The sequence below is a fragment of the Equus asinus genome, chromosome 25 (assembly GCF_041296235.1).
Source record: "Equus asinus isolate D_3611 breed Donkey chromosome 25, EquAss-T2T_v2, whole genome shotgun sequence".
NCBI lineage: Eukaryota > Metazoa > Chordata > Mammalia > Perissodactyla > Equidae > Equus > Equus asinus.
In genome coordinates this window covers 34,550,031-34,564,491 of record NC_091814.1, presented here as the reverse complement: position 1 = coordinate 34,564,491, position 14,461 = coordinate 34,550,031, and the positions used below count along the sequence as shown (strand labels likewise).

Here is a 14,461-nt window from a genome sequence, read left to right as displayed (position 1 = left end):
TAGGCAACCGTTAATCCACTTTCTGTCTATAGATTTCACTACTCTGAACATTTTGTATAGGTGGAATCATGAAATATGTCTTCCTTTGTGACTGGCTTCTTTGAATTAGCATGATGTTTTCAAGGTCCATTCATGTTGTAGCATGTATCAGTACTTCATTTCTTTTTATTGCCAGATAATATTCCATTGTATGGATATACCACGTTTAATTTATCCACTCATTAGTATACGGACATTTTTTAGTTGTTTCAACTTTTTGGCTATTATAAATATGCTGCTATGTGTACAAGTTATTGTGTGGACATGTTTTCAATTCTTTTGAATATATATAGCTAGGAATGGGATTGCTGGGTCATCTGGTAACTCCATGTTTAGGTTTTAGAGGAATATTGAACTGTTTTCCTAAGCAGCTGCACCATTTTACATTCCCACCAGCAATGTATGAGGGTTCCAATTTCTCCACATCCTTACCAACTCTTAAAATTATTGTCCGTCTTTTTGACTATAGCCATCCTACTAGATGTGAAGTATCATCTCATTGTGATTTTGATTTGCATTTCTCTAATGACTAATAATGTTGAGTATCTTTTCGTGTGCTTATTGCACATTTGTATATCTTCTTTGGAGAAATGTCTATTCAAGTCTTTGACCGTCTTTTAATTGGGTTGTGTATTTTTTTATTGTTGAGTTGTAATGATTCTTTATATATTCTGCAAACTAGTCCCTAATCAGATATATGATTTGCACATATTTTCTCCCATTCAACAAAGTTTTCTAGTTTTTAGCACTTCTTTTGTTACACTTCTTCCTAGGTATTTAAGTCTTTTTTAAAAAATTCTCCCCCCCGCCCCCCCCCCTTTTTTTTTTTGGTGAGGAAGATTGTCCCTGAGCTAACATCTCTTGCCAGTCTCCCTCTTTTTGCCTGAGGAAGATTGTCCCTAAGCTAATATCCATGCCAGTCTTCCTGTCTTTTGTATATGGGACACTGCCACAGCATGGCTTGATGAGTAGTGTGTAGGTCCACGCCTGGGGTCTGAACCCATAGACTCCAGGCTGCTGAAGTGGAGGGCACAAACTTAACCACTACACCACCAGGCTGGCCCCCTAAGTATTTTATTCTTTTAATGCTAATGTAAATAGAGTTTAAAAATTTTTATTTTTGTTTCTTCATTGCTACTGTCTAGTAATAGAATTGAGTTTTGTATATTGATGTTGTATCCTGAAACCTTGCTCAACTCATTTATTAGTTCTAATAGTTTTTTAGTGGAGTCTTTAGATATCTGTGTAAAAGATTATATTGTTTCATCTGCAAATAGAGATAGTTTTACTTCTTCCTTTCCAATCTGATTGTCTGACATTCATTGTTAATGAGAAGTCTCCTGAGAATCTAATTGCCATTCTTTTATAGATAATCTAGTTTTTCTTTCTTGATTTTTTAGATTTTTGTATTCTTAATGCTCTGCAGTGTTACCACAATATCCACAATATGTCTAGATGTTTACTTTTATTTCTCTAGCATGGTGTTTGGTGTGTACTTTTTTCTTATACTTTTTACATTGAAAATAACTTTATTGCTTTTTCTTGATTATATAAAAATACCTGCACATTCCGAAAATATTAAAAGCATAAGAAACAAACTTAAATCACATGAAATCACATACCCAAGAGACAACCACTATTAAACATGCTTATGACCAGTGACCAGTGTTATGAAGTATTTCTTGATGCCTACACCTTCAGTCCACCTGCAGATCCTGTTGCCTTTACCATGGAAGCATATTCCAAATCCAGTCACTTCCCAGCAAATCCATCTCTACTGCTCTTACTCATGTCACCATATTCTCTTAGCAGGACTACTACGAGAGTCTCCTCACTGGTCTCCTTCCTTCACATTCCCGTTTTCCACACAGCATCCAAAGGATTCCTGTTAAAGCATAATCAGATTATGTCACTCCCTTTTTAAAGCCCTCCAGTGACTCCCCATTGTTCTCCCCATGGTCTACAGGGTCCTCTCTGACCTGGTCCCTGGCTCCTACTTTGATTTCATCTCTGACTCTGGCCTCTTACGACTCTTGCCTTTGCTTTCTGTGCTCCAGCTACATTAGCATTCTTGCTGTTTCCCCAAGAATGTGCCAAACACACACTGGCCCTGTGCCTTTCATACTTGCTGCTCCCTGGTTCCTATTTGAAACTACCTGTCTGAATCTCACTTCATTCAGCTCTCTGTTCAAAGTGTTGCCTCATCAGAGAGGTCTTCCCTAACAACCTGTGTCGGATCCCCCTTCTGACCCCCTTGGTCATACTCTGTACCCTTAACCTGCTTTTTTTTTTCCTACCAGTTAACATTACTGTATAATTTCTGTTTATTTTATTGTTTCCGTCTCCCCACTCCACCACTGAATTGTAAACTCCCTGTGAACAAGGACTTTGTTTTGTCCTCTTCTGTATCCTTTAGCTGACAGATCATTATCTGACATAGTATATGCCAGAAGTATTTGTGAAATAAATACATAATTTTACATAAATGGGATCATCTTATACATGCTCTTTTTTTTTTTTTTTAGTAAAGATAGCATTCTATTTTTTACTTTTTGTTTTTGGCTATCTCTCTCCTTTTCCATCTTCTACCCCTTCGGATATCCAGCATTAACTTTGTATGAATACATTTATTTATTTTTTTTCTGCTCATATAATAATATAAGAATACATATGCACTGGACATTCTGGAGCTGTATTTGTTTTACAGAAAATTGATTCATGTGTTCAAATTATCTGCCACTTACTCTTCTAATCTAAGTATATGGTGGAAATTTTCCAACTAAACTGCCATAGATCTAACCTTATTATTATTTTAAATTGTGATTATATTTTAGATTTTGTTATATTTTGATAATTAGTTTTTGTGCTTTTAATAAAGGTAAGCCTAATATAAAATTTTAAGTAATTAGTGGTGTATATATGTCTAGTAGAAAATGAAAATCCACCATAATCTGGCCTCTCAAGTCTACCTGATCCCACACACCTTCCAGCAGGCGGCTGCTGTGATAGCTTGCCTTGCCTCATTGGAGGTCTTTGTCAGTGCGTTTATACCCAGGCGCACAGGGGCTTTTGAGTTGTTCATTTTGTTATGTAAGTGTTATACAAAAATGTTTGATTCTGGGACTTTTTGTTCCATTCAACAGTGTAACATATAGTTCAACTGCATGCTTTTTATTGGTAATGTCTTCATGCTTTTATACAAACACACACCCACACACACACACACCCCACACAGTTTTATTTAAATAGATTATACACATATTTTTTTGTGTTGGGGAGGGGATTTTTGGTTTGTTTTGCTTGCTTCGTCTTTGCTCCCGTCTTCTCCTCACATCTCCATGTATACTTTCAATCTGAGGGCTCCTATCTTCTAGAAAATCTTTATCCTACTCCTTCAATTTTGCTTCTCTATCATTGCTTCTATTTTTATATTATTCTTGTTTTTATTTCACAATTTATTTTTCTTTTTTAATGTCTGTTACTATTTCCTTTAGCTAGCAGAGGATCCTAAACATTTAAAAATTATTTTCAGATTTCTCTGTTTTTATTCCGTCTACAGTAAGTTCCTCTCCTTAACATTGGTTATATTAGCTGTCTTTCATGCTTATCATTTCTTTATGTATTTTAGAATTTTGATTTGTACATACTTCTTAACTAAAGGTTTTTCATGTGCTTATTTTCCTCTCGCTGCTTTAGCACCCCCTTCCTGTCTAGTAGTTTTGTGGTTGCCTTCCATCTGGTCCAGGCGAGAACCATATCTTAAATTAGCAGTGTGAGCAGGGCCCCTGTTCCATTGTAATATTGGAGATAGTAGATCTAGTCATTAAGTCAGGAGACAGCTTGGTCCAGGCCCAGGCTGGGAGGCCTTATCTGCTTCCCATCACTTCTGGTGTAGCTTTAGATATGCTTCAGCTCCTGGCAGTGGTTAATGGCAGGGTTTTTTTCAGCCTCCTTCTCAGAGTAGGAAAACTCCATCTCAGCCCTTAGTTTCATACAGTGAAGCTGACTCTCCCTATTTCCTGCTCCTCTGAGGGACTTTGAGCCCCTTTTCTATTGTGGGAAGCAAATTCCTGGCTACCTACTGCCTGCCTGTCATCTGCCCACCAGTGGGTCTGCAGCTGTAGCCTGACTTCATAGCTTTTTCTCTTTTGCTTTTTTTCTGGTTCATAGAAATGTTTGTTTTGTATATGCTTCTGGATATGTCTCTTTAATTTTCTATATTTATTCAATGATGTTTTGGACAAAAGTGGAGAGTTTTGTGAACTTCCCAGACCAGCTTGACTAGAAGTCTAGGGTACTCTTAAAAACTCAAATCAGCTTTCATTCTTCTGCTTAAAATCCTGATATCTTCCAATTTTAAAAAATATACTATATGGCCGGCCTGGTGGCGCAGCGGTTAAGTGCGTACGTTCTGCTTTGGCGGCCCGGGATTCGCCGGTTCGGATCCCAGGTGCAGACTGGCACCGCTTGGCAAGCCATCCTGTGGTAGGCGTCCCACATATAACGTACAGGAAGATGGGCACAGATGTTAGCTCAGGGCCAGTCTTCCTCAGCAAAAAGAGGAGGATTGGCAGCAGTTAGCTCAGGGCTAATCTTCCTCAAAAAAAAAAGAAGTATATGCTATAAACTTCAAACTTCTTAGCCTTCCCTTACATGATCTGGCCCCCACCTGCCTCTCCAAATTCATGTCAGACACTTTCCTTTTTGCTCTAGCCCCAGATGCTCTAGGCCCATCTTTCAGTTCTTTGAAAGTGCCTCACTTTCACACATGCTTTCCCCCAAGTCCTTCTAAGGTTGGCATCTTCTCACTTTTTCTTTCTCATTTAAATATTACCTCCTCAGAGAGATCTTTGCTAACTACTCTAGTTCAAATAGCTTCTCTCCAGGTCTCTTATCATAACACTTGTTTATTTCCTTAATAGCATTTCTTACAGTATATAAGTGTTTGTGTATTTTCTTATTTGTGGTCTCTCTCAAAACTGAAAGCTCCATGAGCTTTTTTACTTTGCATTTGTGTTATATGTGGCCAGCATATAACACCATGTGCAGTAAATACTGACTGAGAGACTGTTATTCATCCATGCATTCAGCATGTTTGTTGAATGTCTGTTATATGCCAGAACTGTTTTCAGTATGGAAGACATAATGGTGAGCAACACAGACAAGGTCCTTGCTCGATGGAGCTTACATTCCAGTGGGAAAAGAAAAGTATAAACAAATATAAAAATAAATAAGTAACTCGGTGCTAGGATGATGTGTTTAGGTGATGGGAAATACTTTTCTGAGGAAGTAACAAGAAGGAATGTATCTTGTGATATTCATGAGGAAGAGCTTTTCAATTAGAGAGAAGAGCTAGAACAAAGTTCCTAAGTCAAGAATGAGCTTGACTGTGGAACAAAAGACCACTGTGGCCGTAGTAGAGGGAATAAAGGGAAAGAGCATTACAGGACAGGTCAGAGACGTGGCTGAGGCCAGATAACACAAGCTAGGAGTTTGAAAGTCTGTGGTCCCTTAGGAGAGACGCAGCTCTTCAGTCCTGAAGGAGGTGGTGAGGTGCAGGTGGGAGTGAGTGTGGAGGATTATACACTTGCCACCTAGCAGATTTGCTCAACAGATCTCTTAAAGTTGTACTAAAGAGTTATCTTCTAGAAAGTCACAAATCACTGCTCAGTTTTTGGTTTCATTTTCGCCAGGGATGCTGCTTTCTGATTCATGGTTCTTATTCTTGCCTTTGGTTACCCCTTTGGAAACCAGTACAAGCCAGACATCTATGTTACGCATCCTTGCTTGTTCGTATTTGTAAAATACATTGGAAATAGAAAGGAAGGACTCAGTTAATGCTTTTTTGCTGAATTTCTGAATTCTTGCAGTCCTTTGGAAGTTCATGTTTCCTAGTTTAGTCAGTGCAGTGACCCGAAAGCAAAACCAGGTTGATTACTCAATCTTTCATTTCCACTTTTTCATTTCCCTATGTTTTAGAGAGCAAGTGACTAGAGAAGGCAGTGTACTCAAGGGTGCCTAACTTCCACATTTTTAAGAGCAAACTGTTTTGGGGTTTTTTTTAGTATCCTTGCAGCAATCTTCTAATTAGCTGTCTATCAATTAAGTGAGTTTGCATTTGTCAGTTATCATTTTTTTGTGATCCTATTAGTAAAACTAATAATTGCTTCCATGTTGTCTTCTTTTTTAAAAAGTTCTTTGAAGTCAATTGAAGAGACTCCTTTTATTTTTCCTGTCCACTAAACGTGTGGTGATGACAAGGAGCTATTTTAAGTCTCTCTACAGTAGACTTAATGACGCTTCCAGTTCTTTTGCTGACGCTACAAGCAAAGGACTTAGAGGCAGTTCCTCTTCTTTCCTATTAATGCCAACTTGCTTAAGCCGCTGCCAGAAGATTTACAGGTAGTCACCCACTTACAAATGGTGATGTTTCAAAAATTCATGTTTAATATGAGCTTTGGAATTGGAAATGCCTTTCCCCCCTGAAAACAATTTACAGTGGTAATATAAATGGGTAAGTTTCTCTGTTACCCTTTGAAGACTTATTTAACCTATGATGTAGCTGAAATACTACACATTTGTAATGAAAAATATAGGAAAATCACATTTCAGATGCACATTATGCTACATATTTAAATAGGATTTTATGGGGAATAGTTTAGGTCCCTAAACACCTTTGTTTGTGGTGAGAGGGGTAAATAGTGGTGCCATGAAGATGTTCTCATCAAGGCAATAGGGAGAAAGTCATTGGGAATGCTTCAAAAGGAAGCCCGTCCCCATCTCCTGCATGGTGGGGACCCGCCATCTGCATGTGAGACAGTCGTAAGTCAGATGTTTGTATATCAAGAGTACCTATGTGCTCTTACGAGTTACAAAAAGTGAAAAATTAATTTAACCTTGAGTGAGAGTGAAAAGTTTATGTATTTTGAAATTTCTTCAGCAGATGTCAATGTTGCAAAATGCTTTTTTGATGCATTTATAGACAACATATTCACGTATTTAGTGATCGTTGTTAATTGTGTGTTTGTTTTTCCCCACTTGTTGGGGTTTTCTTCTTATCTTTATATGTGGTTTTATTCCTAAAATTATTGTTACTCCTTAGTTTGCAATGAAAGGAGTTTAATTCACTTAACTGAAAAAAAAAAAAAGATACTGAAATGTTAATGGTTGAAAAAGATTTAACTCTAGAATTGTTCTATTTTTAATTCTTTACCAGGATAATTTATTTTTATTTCAAGAGATTTTCATTATGTCGGAGCTAATTTTTGACCATTTGTTAACTTATATTCTAATAGTGTAATTCCTGGCGAAGTGATGTAAGTTACCTATAGAGTGTGCTTTGGATTCTAGGAGATGTGGGTTCTAATTCTGTTCAATTCCAGATATGTTTCTCAGCTCTCAGTTATAAATAAGGAAATGTAGATAAGGGGACTATAAAAGGAGGCTGATGACACCTGCTTGCCTCACGGGGTTGCTGAAGGTGCTCCGTCAGGTTGATTGGCCGCGTATGCCAGCCTCTGCTGCTAGGGGAATGAGCTGTCAGAGGATCAGGTAGGGAAAGCTTTCACCTCATTGTGCTTCTCTCTCCTGAACTCTCTTTTTCTTTTTGTAGCCAAGTTTCACAATATAATAATCTACACTCATCAGCTTCACTTTCATTTTTGTCAAAACATCAGTAGCATTTAGTATTATATTGTTATGACTATGTAAATGTTCTTCAGTATGAGTCAGGTAATCATTAGTGTATTTTCTTTCTTGAACAGCTTTCCATCCGCTTTGGAATAATTGCTTTATTTTTTCTGTTTGCTTTGTTTGTTATTGTATCTATCACTAAATCTTTCCCAAACACTTCAATAGAACTGTAAAATTCCTTTCAATACGGTAAACACTTCAGGTTATCCATCAAATTCATTTCTGAAACCTTTTCCTTTTTCTTGGAGATATTCCTCTGGGAGCCTTTTGTCTTCCTATTCTAGTCTGGACTGGTTGCTCTCTAGGCCTACTGGAAAGCTTTCGTCCTGTCTGTTCCATTCCTCATCATCCTGGGAATTTCCTTTGCTTCGCTTCTGTTTTGAATCATGTTTCCTGGTTCCTGTGTTTTCTTCTTTCTTGATTTATTCCCTTGTTTTGGTGTAGCACATCCTCTACCACCAACCGCCTATTCCCACTCACCCCCGGCCATTCAGCACCAAATCCTCTTTTAAGGCAGCTGTTTTATAACATTGTGAAGTTTTTAGTCTCCTTTCAATTTCCCTGTTAGATTAGCCCCACCCTCTTTTGTGCCTCCACAGCACACTCATAGCCTTGGTCCATCTTACGTGTCGAGCACCTACTCTACATGTCAGGCGTTATGTTCAACACTAGGGAGTCCAAGAGTTGGAGAAGGAGGGTCTTGTTCCCAAGGATGTTCTGAAGGAGAAATAACACCATGGTTCTCACTGGAGGCAGTACTGCCCCCTAGTGGCCATTTTGAAAAAGTGTGGGGAAGATTTTGGTTACCAGAGTAACAGGAAGGAAGAGCTGGCATTTTGTAGTTAGGGGCCAGGAATACTAAATGTTTTCTGTCTCCAGCACAACTTTAGGATATTCCACCAGACATTCATCTGTGAAAATCTTTCTATAATGATCCAAGCCTGGGACCTAACTCCATTTTATACACAAAACCAAACTACTCTTGGCACTTTTTACATTGTCATTGTGCAACAGAGAAGACAGCTATTGTTGTCCATCAGTGTGGGTTTATAGACAAACTTTTTGTAAGTAACATGTATTTCTAAAAAGAAATTAAGAATCCCTTGGATGATAGATTATTTTGTAAATCATGCAATAACAATTGCATGAAGAATATAATTGCCTTACCCTATATATAAAAGTAAGATAACTTCCTAGAATAAATGTTAAAAAAGATTTTGTTCATTATTGTGTGTATGTGTGTATATATTGAGGTATAACATACAGTACGCAGCTTGACACATTTGTAATACACATTGTAATACACATTAATACATGTAACTGCCGCCGTGATCTAGATATACTGAGTGTCTACGTAGTTGGGAAACAGGATAAACTTATTTTTAAACAGTATATTAGTTATATTTTCAAATAATGCGGCCATTATGTTTGCATGTATACAATAAATACAATCCGAAGTGTCCCCAAAAATCTGAAAACATGAGGAAAATAGTGTATTTATTGTATTTTTTACATATTAACAAATGGACCCATTGCTTTAAATTTAGAAGTATTTTACCTGAAAAGACAATTTGAGGTTGAAGAAACGGATAGTGAGTATATTATTTGGTTATGTAACTAACACATTTATCCTGCTTCCCAACTTTACGGACACTGTATAAAATTTCCAGTACCTAATAAAGTTTCCTTGGACTCCTTTCTGTTCTGTATTCTGCTGCCATCAGTGGTAACCACTATTTTGACTTACATCTTCATATTTCTTCAGATATTCTTTCTATCTCTGTTAGTTAACGCGCAGGAAAGATAAACTAAAAAGGAACAAAGTAAACAAGCAAACCTTTGCAAACAGAGCTACTTTTTATCATCTAACTATGAAAATGTTTTAGATTCAGTTACAACGTTCATACTCCCTTTTTTCAAAAGGCAATGAATTACTTAGAGCATATCCAACATTTTAATTGGAAAGGGTTTTGGTACAGTATATAGTTATTACAAAAGCAACAAAGCTGATCGGAAATAAAGGTTTGTAAGTCCTTTTAATAGTGTTAGAACCAACGTTAATGAATAGAAACACAAAATCTAGGAATCTCATTTTTTTATTAATAGAAATGATTTAAAATATTTCCTATGGGGGTTGACCCCGTGGCCGAGTGGTTAAGTTCTCGCGCTCCACTGCGGCGACCCTGTGTTTCGTAGGTTCGAATCCTGGACATGGACATGGCAACACTCATCAGGCCATGCTGAGGTGGCATCCCACCTGCCACAACTAGAAGGACCCGCAACTAAGAATATACAACTATGTACCTGGGGGTTTTGGGGAGAAAAAGGAAAGAATAAAAAATCTTTAAAAAAAATAAAATAAAATAAAATATTTCCTACTGGGGCCAGCCCGGTGGCACAGCGCTTAAGTGCGCACGTTCCGCTTTGGTGGCCTGGGGTTCGCCGGTTCAGATCCTGGATGCGGACATGGCACCAGTTGGCAAGCCGTGCTGTGGCAGGTGTCCCACATATAAAGTAGAGGAAGATGGGCATGGATGTTAGCTCAGGGCTAGTCTTCCTCAGCAAAAAGAGGAGGATTGGCAGCGGATGTTAGCTCAGGGCTAATCTTCCTCAAAAACAAACAAATATTTCCTATTATTGCCACACTTAATATTATAAATTATATTTTTGTACAATAAGACATGTGAATATTAAAATTTTAATATTAAAAGTCTATTAGAAACTTAGTTGTATTTTGGGTTGCTTGTCTTTAATCTTGCTTTGACTCTGTCCGCAGAGGTCAACCGTATATCTTCTCTGTAGTTTCTCATATTCATGTTCTTGCCTAATCCATCCTTCATTCTCCATTGCCTTTTGACACATTGATCTCTAAAGTCTTTTTAAGTGAATGCATATACTGAGAGTACTCTGAATAAAGGTGGAATTCCAAAGTAGAACATAAGTTTTCTGTAGGGTTTAATCTTACACCTTCCTATGTTATAATGTAGGAAATTACTTTGACTGACACTTTTTTTTCTTTTTTAGGATTGGCACCTGAGCTAACATCTGTTGCCAATCTTTTTTTCTTCTTCTTCTTCCCAAGGCCCCCCAGTACATAGTTGTATATTCTTGGTTGTGGGTCCTTCTAGTTGTAGCATGTGAAACACTGCCTCAGCATGACTTGATGAGTGGTGCCACGTCTGTGCCCAGGATCCAAACCAGTGACACCCTGGGCCACCGAAGCAGAACACATGAACTTAACCACTCAGCCACGGGGCTGGCCCCAACACAACACGTTTAATAAGGCCATCATATTTGGAGAAATGCTGTACCTCCTAGTTTTCATTATTTTAACAGCCTGTACTTTTTCTTGGTATGTTATCTGTACTCTATTAAGGTTATTTCTTCTTATCATAGTCAAATAAATCTAATCTATTATTTCTTATATAACACTAGTTTTTCTAGTTCTACCCACACCTCTGATCTTTTCTTTTCTATATAGAATGGCATGTGATATAAATTTTCTTAAATCCAGATTTCCTTGGTATAAATAGGTACAAGTATCTGAGTACCTCATTATGTCTTCTGATATGGGTGGATCTAGGCATATTAAACATTAAATAATATTCTATTATGAAACATCTGTTTCTCCTTTATATTTCTATTTATGTGTATAGAAATATTATCTATGAATTTTATTTTAGAATAGCAAAGGAGTTTTACAAAATGTGTTTTGAAGGGGGAGATTGGGTCTGATAGGGTTGAGAAACACTATTCTAAGCAAATTAATGCAGTGAAATCTTCCCGGTGTTGTGCTGGAACACAGCGGGACACAGCGGGACACAGCAGGAGCCTGTTGTAGCAGGGCAATGGTCAGTGCAGGCAAGGGGTGGAATGTGGCAGGGCTTGTGGAAATGCGAGACTGCCCAGGAAAATTCAAGCTGACTTTGAAAAAGTACCGACTTGTTTCGGCATGTTTCTATGTGTCTCTCTCTTCTAAACTGACAGTTCTTTGAGGGACAAAGACCCTTTTTCCTTACTCTGAGTCCCTAGTGCTGGGCCTAGTCCATGGAAAATGCATAATAAACATTGGAAGAATGGGTAACTCTCACATAGGTGTGCAAGTTTGATGGGGAGAGGATAAGTGTGGGCCTGGCTAGAAGCCAGACTGCCACAGAGCACCAAAGGATGGATCATTTATTTGCCATACCCAGGAGAAAATAATTGCCTGCATACTTTGGAGGGATCTCCCCAAATCTTAAAAGAATTTAAATTAAATTAGCATATTATTCTAAGGCAAGGGTCCTTAGAATATGGGGGGACTATGAACTTGGATAGGAAAAAGATAACATTGTTATTTTTACTAATCTCAAACTGAAATTTAGCATTTCCTTCCATTTTGAATGCAGGTAATAGTGGTAGTATTAATAGTACTTGTAACTTTTTTGCTACTAGAAGCCACAAATATTTTCAATTTCAGTTGTTGCAGATATATCACAATATTGTTTATACTCATTATTTTCATATTATGGTAATTATTAGACCTGCCACCGATCTTGGTATTTCAAAGAAGCACATATATTACCTATCACAATTTTTTAATAATTATACTTTTAAATTTTATTTTAAAACATTATCCTGGAATTCTAGAGTAAGCAAAACTAATGTATAATGATAGAAATCAGATGAGTGGTTACTTCTTGTAGAGAAGATTGACTGGGAAAGGGGCACAAGAGAACTTTGCAGGGTGATGGAAAGTGCCTTGGTCTTGGTGTCCCGTGTCTTGGTATGCATTTGTCAAAGGTGATTGAATGTTAAACGTAAGGCTGCATTTCACTGCATGTAAATTATACTTCAATTTAAAAAACAAATACATTAAAAAATATTCTCAGAAGGGGTCCATAGGCTTCACCAAATTGCCAAAGAAATCTCTGGTAACAAAAAAGGTTAAGTGGGGCCAGCCCAGTGGCGCAGAGGTTATGTGCACACGTTCTGCTTCGGTGGCCTGGGGTTCGACGGTTCGGATCCCGGATGCGGACATGGCACCGCTTGACAAGCCATGCTGTGGTAGGCGTCCCACATACAAAGTAGAGGAAGATGAGCATGGATGTTAGCTCAGGGCCAACCTTCATCAGCAAGAAGAGGAGGATTGGCAGCAGTTAGCTCAGGGCTAATCTTCCTCAAAAAAAAAAAAAAAGTTAAGAACCATTTTTCTGAGGCCATCATGATGCCTTTGGCTTTCCCCTTCTTTGAGTGCCCTTTTTCTCTCAGTTGCTTTTGCTATTCATTTCCTTTTTTTCTAATTATGTTCTCACTTTTTTGAGCTAAGGAAAGTCAGAAAAGAAAAACAGCAGCTATGAAAGAAATCCTTTGCTTGGCTTATTGGCCAATCTCTTGAGGCCAACAAAGCTATGGCCCTCCTAACACAGTTATGTACTTGCTTAGACTTTAAGAAATTTCTGGTGAGAACTACTCTTCTCAAAACTAATTGGTAGATGATTTTGTAATGAAATGATTTTTCTTATCTCCAGTTTTGCTTGGAGTTTTGGTAGGATTGTTATCCCTCTGTGTTATTAAATATGCAGTTCTGTTATGAAGTAGCCATGAACATTTGTAACAAAGATTGGAAGAAAGTGAAATGTATTAGGAATCAGAAAAGATCAAGGAAGTAAGGAAAGAAAAATTAATATTACTGACAATCCAGTCTAGGTGTTTGTTTTCCAAAAATTCCATCTAGGTGTCCTCAGTGCAGTGTGATTGTATATTCTAAGTTCAAATATGTTTTACTTGTATAAAATTCAGAGTAATACAAATATCAAATATTAGCCTATATTTATTTTAAAATGTGATGATAGTGCTTGGGAATGTTCAACATAGCGGTAGATAATATATAGAACAAACAGTCTCTCTTTTAGGAGCACACGGTGTTAAGACTACTTGCAGTCAACTCTTGTTATCTGTTATTTTATGCTTATAAGTATTAGTTTTACTCTACTGTTCTAGTATTTTCCCAGTCTTTTTATTTAGCTGGATAAATTTAATAGGACACTTGTTTTGATAGATTACAGAGTATTCTAAGAAAGATTGAGCTAAAGTGAATAGTCCTAATAGGTTTTTCTCCAGATAGCATCTGCGCATCTGTTATGAGTTGGTACTAGGTAAAAAACCTAAAATACTGTTTGACCATTTCTTTGCAGCCTCTTGTATGGAAAATTTGAAATGCAGAGGAGAAACAGTAGCTAAGGAGATCAGTGAAGTCATGAAGGTAAAAGCTACACGCTAAAAAATCTTAAAATGACCAATATGTATAACTAGGTATTTGCTTTCAACATCCAGGTGTGTTTAGTCTGTTGTAACAGGAATTCTCAGTCTTTTAAATAGATCTTTAATGAATTTATTAAGTGATAGTAACATTCAGGATAACTACCATTTATTAGGCACCTATTTTGTGCCAGCATTATACCTGGCTGCTTTAAAGGTTGGTTGTATATTTGAGTTCTGAGAGTTAGCAGTCCATCAAACAATTTTGGATAATAATACCAGCTAACATTTAGTGAGCATTTAGTATGGGTCAGGCAGCATCTAACTGCTTTACATATATTATATTAGCTCACTTAATCCTTGCAGTAACCCTATGAGATGGGTACTGCTATTTCCCTGTTTTACAGAGGCTAAGTAGATTGCCCAAATAAATAACTGAGCCAAGATTTATTTAAGGCCTGGACATTTGGCTCCAGAGCCTATTCTCTCA

General features: G+C 37.4%; 1 protein-coding gene across 3 annotated transcripts in view; it reads left to right on the top strand.

Moving 5' to 3' along the window:
* Positions 1-14,461, top strand: part of NSL1 (NSL1 component of MIS12 kinetochore complex) — a 59,366-nt gene that overhangs the window by 15,341 nt on the left and 29,564 nt on the right. The window contains exon 5 of one of the 3 annotated variants that reach the window (XM_014834901.3): positions 13,908-13,975. The exons of the other annotated variants lie outside the window; for them this stretch is intronic. Coding sequence (XP_014690387.1) covers positions 13,908-13,975 — 68 coding nt within the window. The remainder of the gene's footprint in view (positions 1-13,907; positions 13,976-14,461) is intronic. 3 annotated transcript variants of the gene reach the window in all.